Source organism: Mus musculus, chromosome 18 (genome assembly GCF_000001635.26).
Source record: "Mus musculus strain C57BL/6J chromosome 18, GRCm38.p6 C57BL/6J".
In the NCBI taxonomy this organism is placed as follows: Eukaryota; Metazoa; Chordata; class Mammalia; order Rodentia; family Muridae; genus Mus; species Mus musculus.
Window position 1 is genome coordinate 32,526,749 of NC_000084.6, and position 25,802 is coordinate 32,552,550.

Here is a 25,802-nt window from a genome sequence, read left to right on the forward strand (position 1 = left end):
GAAGGAAGGAGCTCCAAGGCCACAGTAAATTTCTTAACTATGTGTCCCAGAGAAAGGGGGAGAGCTACATGGGGCATGGCCTTAAGCTTCTGATATAATGGGTGTTCTCACACACGCATGCACACATGCATTCTGTGCGTGCATGTGTTTGTGTGTATGTAAACCAAAGATCAGTATTATTGGGTGTTGTTCATTGGTTGCTGTACAAATCGTTTTGTGAGGCAGAGACAGATGGGGAGTTCAGTAACTCCTAGCAGACAGTGCTGCCTTCTTAATTATACAATGACAGGCCAGCGGCCCCGTGTGACGGTCACCCTCACAGAAGCTTCTCTCAGTCGGTCAGCTCTCACCACCGATGGGAATGGTGTCCTAGGATGACACGTTTTGTGGGCAAAGGTGCTGTACAGCAGATACCTAGGTCTAGGGTGTTAGGCTCCATGACTAGTGAATTGTTCTAAAATTCCAAGCCTTGGGTCTTCCTGCACTGTTCTCTGTAGAGCCCCAAATCATGGTCTCCAACCTGCCAACTGTCTGATGATCCTCTCTTGTCAGAAGCACCATAAGCTCCAGCAGCCCTCAGCCTCTCTGAGTCTCTAACTCTGAGGGGCAGGAGAGGGTGTGCACTGGCATGGTTACTGTGGGGTTAAAGGAAGCCCTCACACTGTGGAGCTGGGACTTGTTGCTGTGTGCCCAGACCTCTACCCTCTTCCTACACCTTTCCTCTCTGAGGCCCCCTTTCTTCCTCTCTCCCTTCTCTTCCTCTTTATTCCCTCTTCCTCTCCTCCCTCTTACTAGCTTATGGAAACTTCAGTGTGCACTGGGCATGCATTCCCAGAACATCACAGATGCTTTGGGGCCTCCTAGGGGAAGGAGGAACAGATGACCAGACAGGAAAGCCAGCCGTCTTGGAGGCCTGGGGACTTGCAGACCATCCTATGCCAGGAGGAGTATATCTGTGCTTGCTTGAGTCTCTCTTCTGAGCCCACTCAACAGTTACTGTGCTCATATCTATGAAGACAAAGCCCCGAGCGGTGCACCCCGAAATGCTAGAAGTGATGTCACCATAGAGAATGAAATTAGAAGGCCTTTAGTGTTTCCTAGACAGGTTCCCAGGCCCCACATCATAGGTGAGAACCAAGTTCCTCAAGATATCCTCTGGAGGACACATGTGTGCAACAGCACTCTCCCCTCCATAAATATGAAGAAAATCCACAAATATTCTGTGATGATATGGTGGATCTCTGGCCAAGCCCGGTTGAAATTGTAACATTTCCCAGCTACCCACTTCAGGATCCAGTCTACCTGGCCTTGTAGTGACTGAGATACCTCAGTTGAATTCAACTCTGCTTAATTATGGTATTTTCTCAGCTCCCTGATAGACACATGGCTACACCTTTTGTTTGTTTTTTTCTACAGTTAATTATTTCCTAAGCTACTGTAGTTGTGTAGTGTCATCTCCAGTGTGGGCAGATATAGTAGCGGGCCCATCTATAGGTGCTTTCTGAAGTTGTAATTACTCATAGCCAGCTGTCATCTGAGAATATTAAATGAAAACTTCCAAACCTAAACAATTCATGGTCTCAAGAATCTTTTATTACAGCTTTATAGTTCTAGTTATACCATTGTGCTGTTAGTTACTGCAGTTAATTTCTTACTGTGCCTAATTTATAAATTAAATCTCAACATAAGTATGTGCAGAAAAGCCGAATACAAGGGGGTTTAATACTGCCTTGGGTTTCAAGCATCCGCTAGGGTTTCAGATAAGGTCTCTCTAGATTAATGGGTGTCAACTATGGCCAGCCTTTTACTTCACAGATGAGGACACAGACATCCTCCATTCTGGGGTCGTCTGGCCCTTGTTATAACTGAATCACTGCTTCTCTTCCCTACAACATTCGGAGGAATCATAGCTCCTTTGGCTGGTGGCCATACTTGACCAAGCTTGCATCCTCATTAGTGTCTCAGGCTCCTTTTTTGCTGGCTGCTAGGTGGAGATAGCACAGCTGAGGGGGCTCCTGAGGGGCGGTCTTTCAATACAGCAATGCTGGCCTTAGAGAAACTGCAGAGCCGCTGGCAATCTTACCTGCAAGGGGTTGGCTAATTCATTCATTTCCTCCCTGTTATTAAATCTAAATTAGTGACTTCTCAGGGGGCTTTTAGAGGTGGTGCAAAGATGAATTCTATTGGCCAACACAGGCAGGCAAGCCACGCATCCAGTGTGTTAGTGACGCTGTAAGGCAGCGAATGGCTAGCATCTGATGCTTCTGTCCCTGCCCACAATGCTGGGAGTCAGGAGCCAGAGGTAAGGCAACTCAGCATCATTTCCACTTGAGAAAGGCCAACGTTAAAGCTGGAGAGGTCAAACACATGGCTGAAGGTCCTAAGACCAATAAAGAGGAGCCGGGAGCCAAACCCAGGTCTGGGGATCTTCAGTCTCTTCTAACACAGAGGCATTTGCACTGGGACTCTGGCATGACCGAGTTCACTCATGGTTGTTGAGCACAACTCTCTTTTTAAAATTGTTTATCAAGAAATCAGTGCTTCAGCCAGTGGCCTGGTTACTGTGTATCCTCTTTCCATTTGTTTCCTGTAGCTGGGACTGGCGAGGGGAAAGGTCACCCTTCCCCCTCTTCTTTGGACAGAGCTAGACAATCCTTGCAGGCTGCACACAGACACAGTGTTCTACCAGAGAAAAGCCAGCAATGGGTGGCATTTACATTTCCCAGACACTTAGAGTAGTGCCGTTTGATATAGAACGGGCTCAGTCACATTTCAAACTTATTTGTAATCGTCTTGAGCTGCATGGGAGATGGATGAAGAAGCTTTTTAGCTCTGGCATTTGCTGGTCTTCCCAAATGTCAATGACTGACACTTGATGCCATCATCTCCAGGCAGCTTCTAGATGTCCCACTTCTATACGTCCCACTCCCAGGTCCAGACCACCTCATGCACACTGAGGAGGACTTCCATGCTGGTGAGATGATACCTGCATTGCCCAGGGAGACCTGGGTATCCAGATGTTCTCTCTTCCTTGCGAAGCCAATGCCACTGGGTGGCCACTGAGTCCCTGGAAGAGTGCTCTGGGCCTTGACTCCTCCCATCTGTATCGGTTTCCTGGCAGGCACCCAGTGTTCTGCAGTAAGAGTCTTGGGGTGCCCTTGGGGGCTTCCTGGTGCTGATAATGGTGGCACACAGCGGGGGTACTTTCTCTCCTGCAGCCAGAAGCATCTTGCAGGGATGTCAAGTCTGCTACCCCTCAGATAAAGTATTCCTTCTTGCTGGTGTCCCCAGCATCCTGGAGGGCAGGGTCACTTTGCAGGGCTGCATCAGCACTCTCTGCAAACTCTGTGCCTTTGGCCTCATTGGTGTGGTAGGTACCCTTGTGCCTGTACAGGTAGCGAAGCATGAGAAAGAGGAGGCAGACCAGGACCAAGGCCACAGCAGTGATCACAGCTGCAAGAGGGAGAGAGGATGCAGGTCAGTCTGGGGTAGTGTTGCAGCATGACTCTTTCCTCTGGGAATAGCATCATGCCCATCTTGGAGCAGATTACTCTTTGGCAAGATCAGATAGCCATGACCAATCAGCAATATAGTACAGGGATATTTGGGTCTGTGGAACTACTGCCCACAATCTTCACTGGAGGAAAAATAATCTCTATTTACTAGCTTACGTCTGTGCATGATTGAGCATGTATATGATTAAAATAAGATGCATCGTGGGAAAGGACATGCCCAGTATACAAAGGCTCACATAGCCAGAGACCATCAATCAACATAAAAATTCACCCAATGGCTGCCCAAATGTGAGCTGAACAAGGCTGACACCAATAAACTTGCCAAGCTTGCCTGAAACATCCCATGAGGCCTCAACCTATGTAAAGAACTATAGGCAACGGAGGGAAGCTGGGAATGGGAGAGGAGGCCTTCCCCAAGGAAAAGAAGACCAACTAACTTGTTGATTAGTGCCAAATGGTCAGTACTGAAGACATATATATCAGTTACCCTTCCCATAGAGTTCATAGGGGGGAAAGACTGGGTATGGTGTGATGGGGTGGGGGAGGTCCTTTTTTGAGAGCCATCCCTACCAGCTGCACCACTCATTCTTGTGGGGTGAGGATTTCCTAGTTCTCCAGGAAGAGGTGGACTATGTCATTCAGTGGATGATGTGCCCAGGGTATTATCAAGGATGTGCTAGGTTCCAGGAACCAGAGAGACAGAGCAGAAGGTGGGACGGGGGGCGGGGGGTTAGATTACTTAGAGTCTGGAAAGGGAAATTTACAAGGTTCAGGGGCAATAGACCTATGGGAGGTGTTTAAAATTTGGTCACTAGGTTTGCAGCTGTAGAATCAACCTACAGGGTTACTGCAGAAATAATGCTGGGGAATGTAGCTCCCATGTCTCAATTGTATGGAACAATTTCCTAAGCTTGCTACAACGGTGACAGGAGCTGTTAAAACTCCTTGAGAAAAAGGACGACTCAGGACCTACATGAACGAGAAAATGGTCAGCGACATGAAATCAACAGGTGCCTGTGATGGTTTCCTGTTGCTTCTCTATTTTTAGCTGAAGATGATCCCTGAGCTATGCATCAGCAAGTGAGAAGACTGGATCGGAAAGAAGGGAGCAGCGCAAGACACCACCCAAGCTTGGTTGCTCTCGAGCCACAAGTAGGAAGCCACCTACCCAGGGTCCAGCCTTTAGGATGGAGGTGTGAGCCAGGGCAGGGACTAGCTTGCCTAAGAGATGAGGGAGATGTGAAATCCTAGAAACCTGGGTTAGCTTATCTACTTGTGCCTCACACTTACAGAGTTAGGTCCCAGACCTGTTAGCTGCTGCTCTCTTGCTCATAAAAATCAAGCAACTGCCCTGCAGTCTCTCTCAAATCCAGCCCTGGAGGTGACTGGGACCCTGCAATTCTCACACTCAATTGAGTCTCCCCGACCCTTTGCATCTGGGGGCAAGCCTAGCTGGGATCCAGAACTCTGACAACCTTGGGTTATAACCCTGCTTTTAATCTACCGCCTTCCTGTGTTGTGACTCTCAGCACATAGGCCAGGTCACATGTTGTGGAACTCATCCCTCCCCCCCCCTCCCCCACCCCTGCCACCATCCCGAACTGTAAGAGTCAGAAACTGCCTTTGCTTTCTGCGACTAAAGGATCTCTCCCTTCCGAATCCACATCGTGCTGTACAGGGCACCTCTCTCTTCATGCTTCCCCACCTTAGGACCTCACCCTGACTGCCGGGAGCCATGGTGCTTCAAACTCCACCCCTGCAGAGCCCTTCTGTAGAGGACTTTGTCTCAATTTTCTTTTCTACTAATCTTTTCTTTTATCATTTTTTTTAAATTGATAACACAGATAACTCATTGTCCAGCCTGAGTCTCTGGGGATCTAAGGTCCAGAGAAAGGGTGTCCTTTAACATGTAATTCACCCTTTTGTCCCTACTCCTATCAGGCACTGTATGAGACACCTCCTACATCCTCAAAGCTCCCTCTGGGGCGGACACATAATTTTTGTTACTTTGGCATAAATCTATATGCACCTAGGAGGAGGAATCTCAAGTGAGGAACTGCCTTAACCACATTAGCCTGTGGACATGTCTCTGGGGCGTTTTCCTGACTTCGGTTAACACTGTGGGTGGTTCCATCCCATGGCAGGTGGGCCTGGGCTGTATAAGAACCACAGCTGAGCAAGTTAGCAGAAATATGCTGGTCAGCAGCCTTCATCCATGGTTCCTGCCCTTCTCTGGGCTCTAGCTCTTCCCATGGCTTCCTTCAATGATGGGCTGCGACATGGAGAGATCAGTTACATAAACTCTGTACGCCTCAGGTTGCCATTGGTCAAAGTGTCTATCCCAGCAATAGGTGGCAAACTAGAACAGGAGGGAAGCAGCCACGGCCAGCTCTCGTTCCACCCAGATGCTCAAGCCAGTTCTGGCTGGGATCTTTCTTGGCTGCTAGAAAGGCACTGCCAGCCAGCTCACCTGCAATGATGGCAATCTCCATAATGCCGTAGGACTTCCCTGGGTTAGGCTCTGTGGATAAAAGCAAAAACCCACGGTGAGGAAGGAAGACCACAGTCAGAAGCACCTTGGCCTGTAAGCATCCCCTGATCACTTGCAAGCAGCCTGGTGATTTGCTTGTGTAGAGAAAAGCACAGGGAACATTGACCTCTTCTGGAAGGCAACCAGATTGAGAACACCCTATGAATCCCAGGGCACTCCTCAACTATGTCAGCTCCCCACTGAATTGCATCACCGAAGTCCATGCCCACACCTTGCAGATTCTGGTTGTAGTGTGGACATTTCCCTCCAGGTATAATATAATCACCATCTTGGAGTGGAGACTGTTTGGCTAGGTATCCATGGCAACTCAGCCAAAAAATACAGAGGTAGCTATGTTTATTATAATGGCAATGGAGCTTTTGATATCCTCTAATAGGAGGAGGAAACAGAAATCTTAGGACTCTCAACTGATTGCAGCCATTATTCTCCTCTGGCTTCTCTCAGGTACAAGTGGTCTTTGGAGATACTAGAGTACACAGGGCACAATAGACTCTATGTTACAGCCTCATGAGTTCACCATCTAAGATGTAGGTACTGGAAGCCATGAAGGAGTTCTGGGACCCACACAGTGGAAGAAGCAAACTGACTCCTGAAGCTGTCCTCTGGCCTCCACATGTGCCCCAAGATATATGCAGTGATGTGCAGACAGGTACACATGTGCACCCCCACACTGCCCCCCCCCCCATTAAATAAGTAAAACACAAAATAAGTAAATAAAACTCAGTAAAATAATAATAATAATAATAATAATAATAATAATAATAATAATAAACAATGAGAGTTAATAAGGAATGCAGGGCATGTCTTGGGGATATAAGAAAAGGAATGGGCTATCACTCTAGAATTCTGTTGCTGCAGCATCCTTCACCCATATTAGAACCGACTTCTTTGGGATTCCAACATAGACTAAAGACCAACAACTCTACAGGAACCCTCCAGCACTGCAGTGCCAGATTGGAACTGCTAAGACATCCAGTCCTGTGGATTGAGCAACTACAGGCTTCTCAGCCTTTCCAGTGGGAGATGTTAACTTCTGAGACTACCTGGACCACATCCTATGAGGCAATCTAATAAGCCCTCCTTTAATACACACATTCATCCATTTAGAGAACCCTGACTGAAACAAAGAGCTAATGCTACAATAGCTCACTGCGACTCTCCCTTGAGAGATTTGAGAGACTTGGGAATTGTCTTACCTTCTGTGCATCCTTGAGAAGCCCCACAGTCAGGCTCTTGGCATGTATTTTTCCTCCTTTAATTCTCCTCTTTTCTCCTGACCTCTATGTTTAAGTCTATATTAAAATATCTTAATGAAATCTCTTCTTCGTTGTCCCAGCTACTCTTGAAATTCTTTTCAGTGCCAACACTGAATTCTGGTTTGAATTAATTAATCCAGAACTGGAAAACTCTAAGGGCTCTCCTCAGGCTGTCAAGGGTGGCAGTGTGGAATTGTCACTGTCCTGTCTGTCCCTCTCTGTTTCACCAGGAGCGTTTGTTGGCTTATAAATGGTAAAGGAAGAGATCGCTGCTTTCATCATATGGAGCACAAGATGTCAGCCCTATGGAGGGAGGGAATTACACAGGCTTGGAATTTCATCCTTCTAACCTTTCTTGTGGTAAGATCATACCCGGGGGCAGTACAAAGCAGGCATAGGGAATCAGGACCAGCAGGTAATAATGAGGCGAGATGGACACTTCTTACCTTCTCACTCTCAAACTGAAGAGTATGCATGTGTCAGCATCCCCTGGGACCAGGGAAACCCCAAGACTGGAGGTAGTCAATGATGGGAGCTGAGAACTTGCAGTTGTGTGTGTGTGTGTGTGTGTGTGAGAGAGAGAGAGAGAGAGAGAGAGAGAGAGAGAGAGAGAGAGAGAACACAGAGGACAACCTAAGCACTGTCACCCACCCACTTTGCTTTCTGAAGCAGGGTCTCTCATTAACCTGGAACTAGCTGATTAGGCTAGGCTGGCTCGTTAGTGAACCTTAGGGATTCTCTGATCCTCCCATCTCTGCTTCCCTGGTGCTAAGGTTACAACCATGTGGTACCATACGTGACTGTTTTTAAACATGGATTCCGGAGGAACAAACAGAGGGTCCTCATCTTTCAAGGCAAGCACTTCACTGACTTTGCCAGGTCCCCACGTGATCTGAGAATCCCTATTCCTCATATAGTCCTAGCCACTGCGGGTGTTGGAGCCTTGATCTGAGGACCACTGAGCTTATGACTGTGCATCTACAGAGCGTACAGCCCAGTTCAGATGCTAAGCATTATACCTTTGGCAGAAGGTGGCAAGGTAAATAGACTGGAAGGCCCCCACAATCTTTTATCTAATAAATACGAAACCTCAACACACCTCCCTCTGGCATGACTCTTGGTTAGTGTCTCCTTTCTTTTTTGGAGCCAGCTAATGTCGCTGAAAACCTAGCACAACTGAGGATGAGAACTTGTCACTTGCCTGTTCCTCTGCCTGTCCCCATACCTGTTGCTGGGGTATGGGAGAGGACGCTGGTGCTGGCTCTGAAATGCATGTATCCCTCTGATCAATGGCTTATGAGACCACAGTGTTTTCGCCTTGTTCTCTGGAGGCTAAACAAACCCTCAGCTGAATGCACATGTGAAGGAACTACAACCACTGCTGATTACAGCAAAAGCAATTAAAGGAAAAATTATCACTGCCAATTACTTTAAGGGCAGCTGGGGTGATAGGGTGGGGAAATGCTGGTCTGAAGGAAGAGCTCTTCACTAGCCAAATGCCAATGGAGACAGAGATACCCAGATGTTATGAGGAGCCAAGAGGGGGATTGTTGATCCCCCTCAGCTGTGGCCTCACAGCCCTGAGCTTCTTCAGAGGTAGATGTAGCTCAGGAAGACCTGAACACACCTGTTACATCCCCATCCAGGCACTTATGGAGAGAGAAGATACTCAGGATGCTATGAGGCACTGACAGAGCCTTCACCTGTCCAGTCCACATCCCTTCAAGGTCAGCACACTTACCTCACACACAGCAGTCTGGTGAGTGTGTGGCAACTCAGACTCAGACTGTCTTTGGGGAGTGATGTATTTATGTTTTTTTTCCACATTAAAGATGGTTGCTCAACCATGTAGGATTACTGTTAATATGTGCTAAGGATCAAGTACAGTGCCTGGCATACGTCAAATCATTTGGATATTTGTTATTGTCTGTGGTGGTTTGAATAGGTGTGGCCCCCATAGACTCATGTGTTTGAATGCTTAGCCCATAGCAAAGGCACTATTAGGAGGTATGGCCTTGTTGAGTAGGTGTGGCTTTGTTGGAGAAAGTGTGTCACTGTGGAAGTGGGCTTTGAGTTCTCCTATGTTCAAGCTCCACCCAGTGTGGAATCAGATACTCCTCCTGGCTGCCTGCCTGTGGAAGACAGTCTCCATCTGGCTGTTTTCAGATCAAGATGTAGAACTCTCAGCTCCTCCTGCACTAACGCTGCCTGCACACAATACTAATGGACTGAACCTCTGAGACTACAAGCCTGTTCCTATTGAATGTTGTCTTTTATAATAGTTACTCTGGTCATGGTGTCTTTTCACAGCAATAAAACCCTAACTAAGACATCATCATTGCTAAAAATGTCATGACTTGGGTTAAGATGATATGTTGATTTGAGCTAGAATGGCCCCCGTAGGCTCATATATCTGAATGCTTAGTCACCAGAGAGTAGAACTGTTTGGGAATTATTAGGAGTGTGGCCTTGTGGAGGTGTATCACTGGGTGTGGACTTTGAAGTTTCAAAAGTCCATACAAGACCTTGTCTGTCTGTCTGTCTGTCTGTCTGTCTGTCTGTCTCTCACAATGATAGGTCAGTGATGGATACGACCCACCTGCCCCAGGACTATTTAGCTATGCATACCTCTTGCAATGAATTTAAATCTGCATATCATGTCAGTACCACCAGAGGAAGATGGTTATGTGAGGGAAGGAATCACTGGGCCCCTGTGATTCACAAAACAGCCTTTTCCTTCTCTTACCGTTAACTTGCCTCTTTAATTGGGTTATTGAGGCTGGGCAGAGCCTGCCTTATTAGAGCTGCCATGGCATTTTGTCACAGAGATGTAAGAGTAACGAATACACAAATATTTAATAAGGGTAAGACACTCTTGGTTGGCCACAAACCAAAGCTTACGAATTGACTCGTTTATATAAAACCCTTTGTAGCAGCAGAGCAGGTGACGTAGTTGAGTTTAAGCACCAGAATCTATGTTAAAAAAAAAAAAAGTCAGACACACACCTGTAACTCTAGCATGGGAATTCCTGGAGTTCACCGCCCAGCCAGCCTAGTCTACCTGCAAGGTGCCAGGCCAGTAAAACCCTGTCTTAAAATGTGCTTTCTCAAGGATGACTCTTCAAACCATCCTCTTGCATCCACAGCACATACCATTCAGGAGCACGCACTTTACAGTAAGTGCTTTGTAAGGTCCTCTAAGTATAACTTCTTACACAACTTCTTAGTACATACTGAGGTTCTCTAAACAGGGAGCCCACAGAGGTACAACCATGCTCCTACTTACACAGATGGCCGTCATTTATTAAGGTCCTGGCATGGACCTCATGGACAGTGGCTGAGGGTTATGTCTTCTTCATGCATGTGTGCCCATATGTGCTTTGAACACCCTCATACGTGTGACTCTAGTACAGACCAGCAGCCCCTGCGTCCCCAAGTCACAGTGCACAGATGTTTAAGTCCTTGCTGCCCAACTGACTCTTGCATGTTCATGTGTGCCAGGTCTCTAAAGCACTCAATTAATTTACTACAGTTGCGTTTTCAGTATGATTAGGTAACTAATGATGTGACTCAATGGCCTTGGTCAGATTACATGTATAAATAATGATGTTTTAGTTAGCCACACTAACTCTAGGGGGCTCATTTGCCTGCACATGGATGGGAGGGAGTTCTTTCCTTCCTGGGCAGCAGCAGATCCTATGCTCGTAACAAGCAGGTCAGCTGGGTAGGAAGAGGTTGAAAGGAGTTTTGAAGCTTTCCCTTGGATTAGTCTCTTGTGTGTGTGTGTGTGTGTGTGTGTGTGTGTGTGTGTGTGTGAGTGGTTCTGTGGGTGGGCATGCACGTGGGTGGGTCATAGGCTAGAGGCCACTCTCTGGCTTTATTCCTCAGGACAATGTCCACCTTGACTCTTGAGACAGGGTCTCTCACTAAAACCTAGGGCTTTCCAATTAGCTAGCCTGACTGGTATGTGAGTCTCAGGGATCCTCCTGTCTCTACCTCCCAGTGCTAGAGTTGCAAGTGCCACAAACTGAACCTGCTGGGCTTTCTACATGGGCTCTGGGGATCAGACTCAGGTCTTCCAGCTCCCCTTTGCTAACAGTTACCTCCCTGTCCTTGGATAACATCATGATTAGAGGCTGAGTTTCCACAACCCAAGGCAGACAACAGAGCTCCAACAGGCAAGGCGAGCAAAACGGAGCCAAGGGCTCTGAGGCTTCAGACTACAATGTGGCCCCAAAGAGGAAAGTCCACTAGCCAAGCATCCCAGAGGGAAGGAAGGGTAGCCAAGCGTCTGGAGGGAAGGAAGGGCAGGGGAGCAGGAAGTGGGTGTCCTTCCTGCTCTGCCTGCAGCGTCCTTCCCTCTTGATCCTGGGAGACTCTGAGAGAGCTTCAGGGCTACAGGATGGGTACGGATATGCAGAGGAGAAACTCTCTTTGAGGGCTGTGGCCAGGCCTGCAGGAAGCCATACTGATAAGGACCAGGTGGGAGTCATAGACACTGTTCCTGACCCAGCAAACTGCTTAGCTCTCCACAAGCTGGATGTAAATTCCTCAGATAACTGTTTCCTACGTTGAACTTAACTTTCTTAAAAGACTCTGGGAGAAAACTTAGGGTATTGTAGAGGCAAACTTTCAAGGTGAATGTTCTTTGTGTAGAACCCCAGTGCTCTCTATTGCTTTGGCTTCTCTGGGCAACACTACAGTTTGACTCGAATGCTAGACTTACATTTGAAAAGGGTATGGCAGAAGACAGAGTGCATTTAGATTTAAATATTAGGAATACACTGGCTGGGTAGGGGTAGAGACAACAATATGCAAATAAAATAACACAACCATTTCAAAAAGCCACTTCACAGTTCTCTGAGAGGTCTCCTCAGTGGGCGTCACAGGGAGCTTGGAATTTGTTACCAGAGATTTGGCAGGAGTCTTGATTCCCCATCCATCCCAGCTACAAGGGCTCTAGTATGTAGAGAAAGACATGAGAGTATCCTGGATGACTCCTATGTGAGATCTCTTCTTATTCTCTGTGTGCATATGTGGTCATAAGCATGCACACACACACACACACACACACAGACACACACACACACACACACACCTACACACAGGGCCTCAGAAACCAGAAGCCTGAACCTGTGCTCTGGGGGATGAGACGGCAGAAGACTCAGGGCCAGTGTGAACTTATCATCTGAGCCATTTGGGTTTCCTGAGGGGTCCTGTGTGCTATTTGCCCTTTTTCACTCCTCCAAATCCTGCCTGCTATGTATCAGGACAGGAAAAAGGACTCATGGGAGTCACCAGTTCATTTCCTCTTTGCATCTGGGATGGAATCAGGAAGCTGCCAGCCCTGTCCCACCCCTGTCATGTCTTTGACTGTGCTTATGGGAGGATAGTCTGTTTCTTTTTCTTTTTTTCTTCTTTTGTTTTTTCGAGACAGGGTTTCTCTGTGTAGCCCTGGCTGTCCTAGAACTCACTCTGTAGACCAGGCTGGTCTCGAACTCAGAAATCCGCCTGCCTCTGCCTCCTGAGTGCTGGGATTAAAGGCGTGCGCCACCACTGCCCAGCAGGATAGGCCGTTTCTCTCCACCTATCCTGCCCCATGATTCCTTTATGCCCTGCTCCCACCATTTCCCTAGCTGTTAGAATGTTCTATGAACTTCTCAATCTGTCTTGGCAAGCTCCTGCTCCATCTTCCCCATTCCCTTCCAGGTCTTGTGATTCACATCTGTCCACGTTAATTTATGTTTTTAAAGCAAAGAAGCCACAAATGCATATATAATCCTTCCTCTTGTCAGCTGAAGCCCCATAACACAAGCCAGCTGCCATGTAAATTGTTTCTTTGATAGAAAGTGATAAATATCATAGACTAATCAGAGGAAATCCAACACACATAGACTCAGTTTCAAGTCAGGAATCCACGGGATTCCTGCTGGTTTCTTCAACTGTAGGAAGTGTGGTTGAAGTCTGAACCCTGGTAGGTGGGCAGACTGATACAGCTTCCTGCTGCAATGACCAATGCCACACCCCTCACCACTTAGCAGGGTCTGTGCTGTTCAAAAGCAGTTTGAGTCCTGCCACATTTGCCTTGGAAGAAGAGTCATTGAAATGTGATCTCCCAGCAGGCTGCTGCAATTATTTCTTTATTAAAGGTGAGGAGATTTTGTTTCACCAAACCAAATAACAGAATAAAAATGGGTTAAACCCTAGAAAAGGCAGTAACAGGATTGGGTCCATTGTTCAGTCTAGAGTAAAAATTTCTTACCCAGGAGACGATCTAAAAAAAGGACAGATTTCACTTTCTTGCATTCTTTTGACGTATGGATGCCTTCACATGGGATCAAATATAGTTTTATATTTTATATGTTTCAATTTATTCCTTTTGAGTTTGATTTTGGGATTTTAAAAGATGAAACTTTGGAAGAGAAGAACAAGAGCATACGAGTGGCCAAGGCCATAAGTATCATGGACCCATTTTCCTCCCCCTTTCCTTGTCTTATTACTTAGTCCACTGTCACTATCATGTTCAGTGCTATTAATAAGTTTTTGTCCGTTGTCTACCTGGCTGTGTGATGGACAAGAAAAGATCCTAAAGACAAGGGTATGAGAGCTGAGTCCTTTCGTGTGAGCAGAGTAAATGCCATGGGAGAGAGGGTCTAGAAAGAGGGTGTAATGGTTTAAATAAGACTGGCCCCCATAGACTCATATTGAGAGCTTAGGGAGTGGCATTAGGGGGTGTGGCCTTGTTGGAGCAAGTGTCTCACTGGGGGTGGGCTTTGAGGTTTCAATGCTTAACTCAGGCCCAGTGTTCTCTCTTTCCTTCCTGCCAGCCAATCCAGATGTGGAACTCTCAGCTACCTCTCCAGCACCACATCTGCCTGTGTGCTGCCATGCTTCTGACCATCACAGCAAACCTCTGAGCCTGTAAGCCAGCTCCAATTAAGTGTTTTCTTTTATGAGATTTGCAACGGCTATGGTGTCTTTTCACAGCAATAGAAACCCTAAGACCAAGATATTCTTTATAAATCCTGGAGAAGGGGCAACTAAAACTAGGAAGAATATTTTCAGGGTCAAACAAGATGACTTAGTAGATAAAGGTATTACCACCAAGGCTGACAACCTGATTTCAACCCTTGGGACGAACTTGGTGAGGCCAAGGTCACAGGAAGGAAAAGGTCAGAGGTTGCAGCAGGACTGTGGTTAAAAGTTAATGAAGGGACTGTCCAAGAGTAGGGAGACACAAGAGGGTTATGAATAACTTATTCTATATTTCTGTAAATTCTATATTAAATCACAATATCACTCCAACTATTAAAAATAAAGGTGTATCACACATTTTCAAATTTACATAAAATACATTATTATATATGGGAGTATAAGAAAGTGAGAGTTTTGGCTAAACATATCTGAGGTTCTGGGCTCCTTCCCTAGCACCAAATATAGAAAAAAAGATATTGCTGAGTGTTGTGGGAGGCATCCCTGATCTGAACTGAAAAGAGGAATAAGGAACACTGCCCAGAGACTAGCTTTGCAGTACTGGGGCCGCTCCCCTGCCCTGGTGACCTGGCCTGCCATCCATGGAGGACACACACACAGAGCCTCTCAGTCCTGGCTCTCAACTCTGGCTCCACACACGTCACCTAGAACTCTTCCAAAAACAGCTACGCTAGGCTGAGTGTATAGCTTAGTGGCAGAGCATGTGTTTGGCAAGTGCGAGGTTCTGAATTCTATCCCTGGCACCACCACAATAAAAATAAAATAAAACAGCACTGTCTAGGTCCCATTCTATTACGATTACCTTCTAAAACGACAAGATTCCTGATAAGCATCATTTAAAAATAAACAAGAGTGCTTTAGTACACCCCAAATACTGTCTGTGGAACCCACAGATGTTCATCTGAAAACCCTAGAGGGGCAAAGTCAGAGAAACTTGGAAGTTAATGTGGAATTTAAAGGTAGTTAATGTATGATGCTGTCAAGCAGGGTGTGTGTGTGTGTGTGTGTGTGTGTGTGTGTGTGTGTGCATGCACACACATATGAAGGTTCAATGAAAAGTCTAACTGGCCCTCTAGGAGGGGGGAGGGGCCAGCCAACATGGCTTCTAATCTGACTATACCTTAAGTGAAATATCTTGACATCTCTGAAGGAATCTCAATGTCTTGGCATTAAAACAGGGACAGCAGTGCCAACCTCACAAAAACATATGACATTTCACACTTTATAACCCCATAATCCCAAAGGGTCTCCATCTATAATGCCATGTTGGCTCCCAAGGGCCCCTCAGTAGCTTTGCTCCAAGGCTCCTAGCAAAGTCTTATATGTCCCTAAGCATGCTCTGCAGCAAGGCTATTATCAGCTTGACCTGCTGTGGGGTGCAGGAAATGAATGAGATTTCCTGGGTCTCAGTCTCCTATTTCTGAGAACCGAGGCTCTAGGGACAGGTCCAAGAGAGCAGCTGCTGAGTGTCTGGCTCAGGCCCACTTTATCAGCACCAACTGTGCAGTGTAGAGTCCCTATAACCCTCTGCAACTACCTGATAAGAGGCTCAGCTACTGTTTCAGGCTTATCAGAGGCAGACCTGGGTGGAGGGGCCACGCCTATCAGCATATGGAGGGAGGGAAAAGGCTCTCTGAAGAAATATAAGCTCTCACACTCATACACACCCGTGGTAGCTGTCTCTCCCTTCAGTTACCCTCTGTCCCTGGCTGACATGCATGATCCATCCCACTTCTCATGAAGCTATAGATCATTTCATACCCTTTCGTGATAAAGCGACAAGATGCCATGGGCATCCCTACTCAAGAAGTAAGTAGGGTTCAGAGCTGCTTGGGATCTGAAACAAAGCCCAGGCTGGACACGCTACCCAAGAGGCCAAGCCCTGCAGGTGGTGGAGCCATCTGGGTCTCCTTAACCTGTGTGTGTGTGTGTGTGTGTGTGTGTGTGTGTGTGTGTGTGTGTATGTGTGTGTGGACATGCATGCACAAATATGTTCAATGAGGATATATACGTAGTGCTTACCATGAAGTTATTTGCCCCTTGATATGAAGTCACCTAAAGTACACTGTGATCCAAGGGAAAGATGACACAGACTGTGACCTCACCATGAGTGACCTACTTGTCTCGTCTGCTTCTCATTACTGCTTGTGGACCCGTCACAGTTACTCTCTGCTTCTCCCACGTGGTACCAAGTTTATGAGTACCCGCAGAAGTCAGCCTTTCATCCCTACCACAGTCATGAAGACGAAAGGGCTTATGTGGCTCACACGTTTGGGTTGAGCCTTTGATCCGGTGTCTCACTGCCCTGCTGCTGTGCTGTGAGGTGTGCCGAGCTGTACAGAGGGCACGCTGTGCCTCTCACACGCCCAGTTCTCTTTTGTTTCTCCCAGATCTTTCTCAAACATCACCTGCCCATATCCCCTGGCTGTATCCTATAAAATGGCACTCTCTTGAGCTGGGAAGATGGCTCAGTTGGTAGAGAGCCTGCCTTCCAAGCATGAGAATCCAAGTCGGATCCTCTGAACTCCCTTTAAAGAAACGTATGGTGGTGTGTCTGTAATCTCAGTGTTTGGGGAGAAAACCGGAGAGCTCCCTGGTCAGGCAGGGAGACTCAGACTGGTGAGAGACCAAACCTTAACCTAAGTTGGATGGTGCCTGAAGAATGACAACTGAGGTTACCCAAGACCTCCACAAGTGTGTGCATATGCATGGATGCATACTCCCACACTTGAATCTTCATCTATATGAACATGTGTACACATGTGTACACACACACACACACACACACACACACACACACACACACACATCCCTCCTCTCCTCTACCTTCCTCATCTCTTTGGATTGAATGCTCTCCCTAACCCTTAGCACTATCCGATGGATTTAGCCTTCCTCTGTGTGTCTGTCCACTCTCTGTGTGTGTCTGTGTGTCTGTCCACTCTCTGTGTGTCTCTGTGTGTCTGTCACTGTCACTCTCACTAGAACATCAGCTCTTCTTGAGGATGAGTGCTGCTCATTCTCATTGTCACATCTTTGGAGCCTGGCACACAGCAGGTGTTCAACGAGTAATTTCTTGGCCATAGGGTTACTGGTACTGGTTGAAGAGACAAAAAGGGAAACTGAGGGAAAACCTGAATAGATTACCTGCCTTTTTATCCTTAAGCCATCTCTCTGCATGTAACCCACTTGTGGCAGTCTACTGCTCTTAGGTGACTCTAAAATTTTCGAGTATGTGTGCATGTGTGTGTGTGTATAAATCAGAAGAAAAATTGTGAGAGTTGGTCCTTTTCCACTACCACGTGGGTCTCAGGGATTGAACTCCCGTTTTCAAGCTTTACTTTATGGTAAGTGCATTTCAGTCATCTCACCATCCCTTGTGTGACTTTACAACCATCCAACCAGGAGCCGTGGAGATTGATCAGCGTAAGAGTGCTTACTATACAAGTATGAAGACCAGAGGTTGTATCCTAGGACCCATGTGAAGAGCAAAGCCTGGTTGTTTCTGTAACTGTATCCTCACTTACATGGCTGCTCTCCAATGTAGCTCCAGGCTTGGGGACAGACCCTGCCTCAAAGGAATTAAGGCAGAGAGTGATTGAACACTGCCACTCTTTCTAGCCTACAGAATGCACAGGTGCACACACCTACACACACACTTCAGATGTACAAGAACACCTCCGGTGTGTGGGTCAGGGTGGTACTTGTAGATCACATTCCATGACACATGCAGGGACTACCAATGACTACGTAACCACCAATGGCCAGTCCCCACTCCTTCTGCAGCCCCAAAGCTTCACTCCACTTTACCCTTGGGAGTTAGAATTCCGACAGCTCTCCTGTCTCCACACACGGAAAACTCCTTGTGGCATTTGTCACACTGTGTCACAGGCACAACTGACAAGTCCAGTTCAGGGTCAGGGAGAATCCTGCCTGGGCTTGGGAGACATCATTTTATACGTGGCAGATATAGGTACACTTAACTCCAGAGTCTCAATTTCCAAGTCTGAGGACTGTTTGTTTTCCAAGTGGGCATACCTTCAGTAGGACACCTGAAATAAGACTGGTCTGGCACATCCCATGTGGAAAGTTTGCCCATATTGGGGTGCTACATACCATTTTATGAACATGGGAGAGTGATGGTGGAGCCCCAGCTTTTGGGTCAGGGGAAGCCTGCCTGACACTCCCTATGCCTGCTCCATATTTCCTCCTGAACCTGCTCAGGTGAGCCGAGACTTCTCTGAAAGTCAATGGCAGAGCCTAGGGTGCCAGTTTTGCACAGGGGGTGGTGGGATGGTCAGGATCACCTGTAAGAAGGCCCTTGGCTGGCAACCCGGGCAGTGGAGATCAGGGATGGGCACCATTGTGCTTTGGGGGACAAGTTAGTTAGCCAGATGTGGCCCGGGCAGCTTTATGCTGCTGCTTGTACCTTGACCTTAGCTGCAGAGCTCTTTCCCATAGATACTGGCCCTGAAGCTGGTCTCTTTAGACAGCTGTACGGGGCTAGGTTGGGGTCTGGATTTGGAAGTTCTATCCCTCTGTCTGTTTAAGCGAGGAATTGCCAATTTTTTTTTTCTTACAGAGCTGGAGAATAAACAGTTTAGGCTAGGTCAGTCTGTGACAACAGCTTAGCCATCATGGCGAAACAGTGCAGCTGTGTTCTAAGAACACTTTACACAAACATGCAGCAGGGCTAGGAGGATGTCTCAGGTGTCTCAGCTTACCTTGCATACACCAGGACCTGAGGTTAACCCTAGGAGCCACGCAAAAATGGGAGCACATGCTTGTAATCTCAGAGCAAAAAAAGGGGGTGTGGGTGGACAGAATCCCAGGGCTCTTTGGACAGTCAGCCAGCCAACTAATTGGTGAGTGCCAGGTCATGGAGAGAGCCAGTGAAATCCAAGATTGTTTTCTGGTCTATACATGCATGTGCACATGCACCCTCACACGGGAACAGGCACACCAATCTGCCCACACACTTACATTTAAAAAATAATAACAAACAAACAAAGAAAACAAAACCGAAGAAACCAGGCAGTGGCTTAATGCTAAGTAGCCTGCTGTATACAGAGGGGAAAGAGCAGAAGTGGGCAAGGAAGCACCAGCCTGGATACAAAGGGAATGAAGAACATTAGCCAGCTCCAAGGCAATCACATTCTGATACGAAGGCTCTGTGGTGCTCATGAGCTGGACACGGGGGCTCTCGGGGCATCTGCATGTCTTAAGATCAGCATCAGCCGCACCTGCCTTTGACCGTGGCATCCTCAATGATGCACCTCCCTTCCCTCAGCATTGTCTGTTTTCTCTGTGGACAACAAGTATCGTTTCACTAGAATGTTTAAAAATAGATTGTTTTGAGCTGGCTGGAAAGGATCTGGGATTCTCACGTAGGAAACGACCCAAGGGTAACTGCCAAAGCCTGGCAGGAACAAACATACTTAGCATATGTGGAGGAACATTCTTTCAATCTTGTGAATGAAAACTCTTTTTTTTCCTAAAACTCCTCATTTCCTGCACATGTGAGGGCTGGTGTTATGGAGGGACCATTTGGGGAATTGTGCTGAGTTCAGACCATACCTGCCCCCTTCACAGGGAGGTCCTGTGCTCCATCATAGGGCATCACATAACCAACCCACCCAATGAACAGGAAGATGGGCATTGCCTTGCTTCTTCTGAAAGCCAGGCCGTTTCTGCACAGTGCAAGGACTTTGCACACCAACCCCTACTTTTCTTTTCTTTTCTTTTCTTTTCTTTTCTTTTCTTTTCTTTTCTTTTCTTTTCTCTTCTCTTCTCTTCTCTTCTCTTCTCTCCTCTCCTCTCCTCTCCTCTCCTCTCCTCTCCTCTCCTCTCCTCTCCTCTCCTCTCCTCTCCTCTCCTCTCCTCTTCTTTTCTTCGTTTTTTCTTTTTCTTTTTTTCTTTCTCTTTTTCGAGACAGGGTTTCTCTGTATAGCCCTGGCTGTCCTGGAGCTCACTTTGTAGACCAGGCTGGCCTCGAACTCAGAAATCCACCTGCTTCTGCCTCCCGAGTGCTGGGATTAAAGGCATGCGCAACCACGCCCAGCTAAACCCCTACTTTTCTATTTGGTGTCATTCCAATTCAGCCTGACTTAACTCATTCTCCAAGTTATGCCCTCAACTAACATAGAATCACAGATAGTTTCCTTCTTCAAATATAAGGTGATGTGTGTGTGTGTTTATGTGTGTACATGCACATGTGTGTAGTTGTGTGCATATGTTAGGGTATGTTTTCGGGCTAGATTGGATGCTGTTTCTTAGTGTTGTTTATTTTGTTATCTGAGACAGGATACCCGTGGCCTGGGGCTCTGATCTAAAGAATGTAAGGCTAGCTGGCTAGCAAGCTCCATAGAACCACTAGTCTTGAAGTCCCCTGCACAATGATTACAAAGCTGTACCACCATACCATGCTTTTCTAAGGATTAAACGTCTTCTGGTTGCATAGCAAGTGCCTTCCCTAGTAATCTATAACCCCAGCCTAGGCACACCGCTTTGATTCAGCTAGGTAAAACTATATCGTGTTAAGTAGAAGTTCAGTATAACTAAGCATTAGCTATAGAGCTGGTTGAGGCCAGGTTGAATACGCACTTCTTAGAGCTGTTCTTTAAATATCCATGCGCCTGTTCAGATATTAACTCAGCCACTAGGAAGACTAGGCAGTTTGATCCCAAAGCTGTGTCTGTGCAACAAATTGGGCACACTGTACTCCAGTCACGACTTGTACCTGATGCTCTGTGTGTAGGCATCCTAATTATCTTCATTTCTCAGACTGGAGAGCCATGACCAGCTCTCCATAACTCTGCGTATGATCACGCCCAGGTGTCCACCAACATCTGTGGATAAACCGCTTCCATCCTAGAATTTCCTATCCAGCTTCTCTTCCAACTTTCCAAGTTTCCTTTATTTTTAAAAAAATAAGAATATTATTGAATTAATGTGTGTGTGTGTGTGTGTGTGAGGATGTGCTCATGTGTGTGCAGGTACCTGCAGAAGTCTGAAGAAGGCTTCAGACCTTCTGGAGCTGGAGTTATAGGCCATTAAGGGCCGCTTGATGTGGGTCTTGGAGTCTGAACTCAGATCCTCATTGCTCTCTTAACCACTGAGCAATCTCACCAGCCCCACAATTTCCAAATTTTCTTTATGGTATCAACCTGGCATTGCTGAGGCTAGGTTAAGAATTTTCTTTATAGGCCAGCCTGTGGTGGGGGGACCTTTTATCCCAGCACTAAGGAAGCAGAGGCAGGCAGAAGAACTCTGAATTCAAGGCTGGCTTAGTGCACAAATCAAGTTCCAGGACAATTTGGGCTACACAGAGAAACCCTGTCTTGGAAAAAAAAAAACCCAAATCAGAAACAAACAAAGAAAAAATAGTTTTCTTCCTGTGATTAATTGGCAAAATGACACATTGCGGTCTGGACAGAGGTGAACAATGAACCACGATGAGAACCTTTTACAACTTCACATGGTGGAAATCAGTTATCTAGACGGCTCTGTTGAGATCCAAGCCATGGCATCTGCAGGGAGAGCACAGCAAACAGGGGCTGACCGCTCTGGCTCTGAGAGCCACTGGGCCACACATCTGTTGCACGATAGACATCACAAGGGTCCCAAGGTTGTGTGCGCCTCAGCCTCTCACTTCCTACTGCACTGGCTCATGTGGACACTGTCTTTGGTTTTTTTTTTTTTTTTTTTAGACTTGTTACCATTGGTGCTAGAATATTAACTAAAATTTAAAATAATTGCAATGGAGATTTGAGGTAATACCGTCATTTTCGTGAGTGTGACTTAGGGTGGGGGCCTCAAGTAGGAAGCCATTTCTTTTGAAATTGCAGTGACACGTGGCAAGGATTCCAGCTCTGTTAGATGCGTCTGAAGTAGGTGAGGCTGTGCCAGGTGTTCCTATGTGATGCAGGCCTACTTGGTTCTCGTGTTCTTAGGTCTTGACTTCCTAACCAGGTTCCAGTCAACAGTATTCATGTGCCCCTATGTCTCCTACAGTTCTCACTCAGGCAGGACTCGCTGGGTTAAAGCCACTGCTCACTGTCTGGGAGATGCTTTCGTAAGTAAAGTGCTTGCTGAGTTTGAATTCCCAGCATACACATAAAACCAGGTGTGGTTTTACATGTCTGTAATCTCGGTGCTCCTACAGTGAGAGGAAAGGTAGAGATAGAAGAATCCTTGGAAGCTTGGGAACAGCCAGCCTGGCATACACTGTGATGAAAACCAAGGGAGCTTAACTCTAACAAAGTAGACAGTGAGGACTGGTACCCAAGACTGTCCTGTGACTTATGCAGCATGCTCTCACACACATTCATACCTATACGGAACATTGCACATAGCAGCTCTGGGGTGGAGGTATTCCCTGAACTCACAGCGGGCATTATTTTCTCCTGACAGCAACTCTAGCAGGCATCTGCCCACTACTTCCCCTTTGGGGAACTGGGGGTGGACTCACGGATAGGACCCACACAACTACAAACTGCCATCATATATCTGTCCACAGATAGCATTAACAGCCGCTGTCACAGATGGGCAAACCAGTGTGGGTGAGGCAATGCAGGCACCAGGGGTAGGTCGAAGGTTTGAGGCATTTTGTACTGTGACTGGTAGTCCAGGCCTCTTGTCTCAGCTACCTGGTGGGTTGAGACAGAAGAGTCTCAAGTTCAAGTCCTGCCTGGATGGCTTGCTGACACCTTGTCTTAAAATTTAAAAGAGGCAAAAGAAGGCATTGGGTCCAGCATGTTCCTTACATGTACAAGCTCACAGGGACATGAAAAGGAAAAGTCTCAGGAGGTAGCTGGGCTGGTGATGTGCTTGCTCTCAAACATGAGGTCTGGGAATGGTCTCGAGGATCCACATAAAAAGCCAGTTGTGGTGCACATGTATGATCCAAGTGCTGGATGCATCATATAGGGATCTCCAGGGATCACAGCAAGCTAGTCTAGCCAAACCACTGAATCTAAGTTCAATGAGAAACTGTCTCAAAAAGTAAAGTGTGAAATGACAGAAGAGAACAGAAAACTGACCTCTGGCCTCCACGTGCACATGAGTATACACACATGCCCCAACACATGAAGTCATAAACACAAGTAGGCCACACACTCACCCAAAGAAAGGAAAAAAGATGAGGGAGAAATAAAGGCCTTTCCTTCTAGGGATGTGGGAATGACCTTGGGTCTTACTGGGGTCAAGCAGAAGGCCCCAGCCTGGCAGCTGACCAAGTCCTGGGGAAGAGGAGACACAACTGGCACTAAGGCTGGAAAGCTGATGATTCTTGGGGGTGGGGGGTAGGGGTTAGGAGGTGAAGGAGATGGCCTTTGAACCCCTAGTGCCACTGTTATAGCCTGGAATTAATAGCGTCTACATAGAGGGCATTGTGGTTGGATGGAAGGTTGCATGTGTGTCCCTGAGTTGGACGGTGTGGCCCTTTGCCATGTGCCACTCCCTGCCTTCCTTTGGATGCCTGGCTAAGGCCCTGGCTTTCTGCTTTGCCCATCTCTGATTGTGGTGATTAAAATGTGAACATTCCCCATAGGCTTATGCATTCGAAAACTCTTGATGCCTCACTGTTGCTGTTTTAGAAGGCTGTGGACCCTTGAAAGAACTAGGTCACTGAAGGACTGCTTTGAGGGTTATAGCTTCTCCCCACTTTCTGTTTGTGCTCTGCTTCCAGACTAGAGTAACAATGTGACTAGTCTACTTCTGCCTCCATGCCTTCTCAACCATGACAGATTGAATCACCTTGAACTGTGAGCCAACATAAATTCTTCCTTTCTTAAGTGGCTTTTTGTCAGGAATGATCATAGCAACAGGATAGGAACTAACACACTAGACTACACACCAAATACAAGTGATCAGTGTAAACCCTAGAGGTCAGGACCTCTCGGGGGGTCACATATCAGATATCCTACATATCAGATATTTACATCATGATTCACAACAGTAGCGAAAAATACAGTTATAAAGTAGTGATGAAATTATTTTGTGGTTGGGGTCACCACAACATGACTAACTGTATATAGGATCACAGCATTAGGAAGGCTGAGAACCACTGCCCTAGACTCTCCATCAGGATGCCCTGCTAGTTCTTTCTGCCTACCTCCTTCTTAACCATCTCTAGTTGTTGCTTGTGTGTCTCCTAAGTATTTTCGAGCCACTGCCTACCCTAAAGAACATCCTCTTACACACCATCTTCTACCTACTGACCTGCCATTCTTAGATCAATATTACTGTTTCTGGAATAATGAGCCACATGTCTCAAACTTTTAAATAAAGAGTAACCCAATTTCATGGTTTAACAAGCCAAAGAAGGGCTCGTGAGATGGCTTTGTGGGTAAAAGTGCTTGTAGTATTAGCCTGATGAAGAAAGGTTAAGTCAGCAGAACCCACCAAAAGACGGATGTGGTGGATCATGCCTGTAATTTAAATACGCTTACAGGGAAAGAGGAGGCAGAGTGGCCGCTGGCCCGGAGGCCTGTGAACAAGCCAGCCAGGAATACACAGCACAGCAGAAATAAGAGATCCCCATGCCTCAATGTAGAAGGACAGAACTGATTCTTGAGAATGGTCCCCCGACCTCCAAATGTTGTCCCCTGACCTCTGCTTGTATGCTGTAGCATGGCCCCTCTCCATTCAACAATAACAACCAAAATCTTTACAAGAGAATAAAGAGAAAGAGGTAGGTATACAGGCAGGCAGACAGAGACACCAAGCGAGAGACAGACAGAAAGAAAGACAGACAGGTAGCTAGGTGTGGGATGGTAGCCAGGCCTTTGGACCACCGGTGCCTAACACTGAGACATAATTCTTTGCTCTTGGGATACCTTCTTGCTGGCAAGTGTTATACTTGATAGCTGTAAAGACAAGTGCACTGCTTGTCTTAAAGGACGTTTTCTTCCTTCTGGTTTTGTGGTCCTTTATCAGTACTGTGAACTCTAATTCCTGTGTCCTGGGGTGGGCAGGCCTGGCCAAACCCCTCATGCACACTCTCCGTGAAGTAGGTGAGGAGACAGGAAAGGAGAAGGAGAGGACAGGCAGGGCTGTCTGCAAAGTCTCCCAAAAGGGAGATAAAAATACCTCCCCTGGGGCTGCTCAGGGGTGAATGAGATAACTTGTGCTGCACACAGGCGGTGTCTCCTCTCTGCTTTGAGTCATGCAGCCCATCACGGGGAGAGGAGGAGGGGCAAGTGCCAAGAGAGACACAGAAGAGAGAGACTGTGAAACTGACAAGGGAAAAAGGGAACTTTCAGGCATCCCTGAGATTCATTTTTCCTAAAATGAGAGGTTCTTCAGAAATGGGAGGAAGGAGTGCCATTTGAAGAATATCACACCCCGCCCCCCAGGGGCAGGATCCTATAAAGCAGCGGCCTGGCTCCCCTCAAGGCCTCTCAGGAGCCTGCTGTATGGGCAGCAAGAGGAGGAGAGGGGAGAGAAGGGAGAGGGATGGGGGAAGTAGGAAGGGGAGGGTGCGATTCC

The 25,802-nt window shown here is 47.0% G+C and overlaps 1 protein-coding gene across 2 annotated transcripts in view, besides 1 other annotated feature; it reads right to left on the reverse strand.

The window, feature by feature from the left end:
- Positions 1–1,571: 1,571 nt before the first annotated feature.
- The window catches only part of Gypc (glycophorin C), a 31,715-nt gene continuing 7,484 nt past the window's right edge, over positions 1,572–25,802 (reverse strand). Inside the window, exons 2-3 of one of the 2 annotated variants that reach the window (NM_001048207.1) lie at positions 5,986–6,036; positions 1,572–3,453 (exon numbers count right to left, since the gene is read on the reverse strand). In NM_001048207.1, coding sequence (NP_001041672.1) covers positions 3,257–3,453; positions 5,986–6,036 — 248 coding nt within the window. In that variant the 3' untranslated portion in view covers positions 1,572–3,256. The remainder of the gene's footprint in view (positions 3,454–5,985; positions 6,037–25,802) is intronic. The other variant, NM_001347610.1, reaches the window with a different exon arrangement.
- Positions 15,196–16,493: an enhancer, noted in NCBI's record as "VISTA enhancer mm291". NCBI's record gives its function as "enhancer in: heart[6/7]" and the evidence as "EXISTENCE:transgenic organism evidence [ECO:0001131][PMID:17130149]".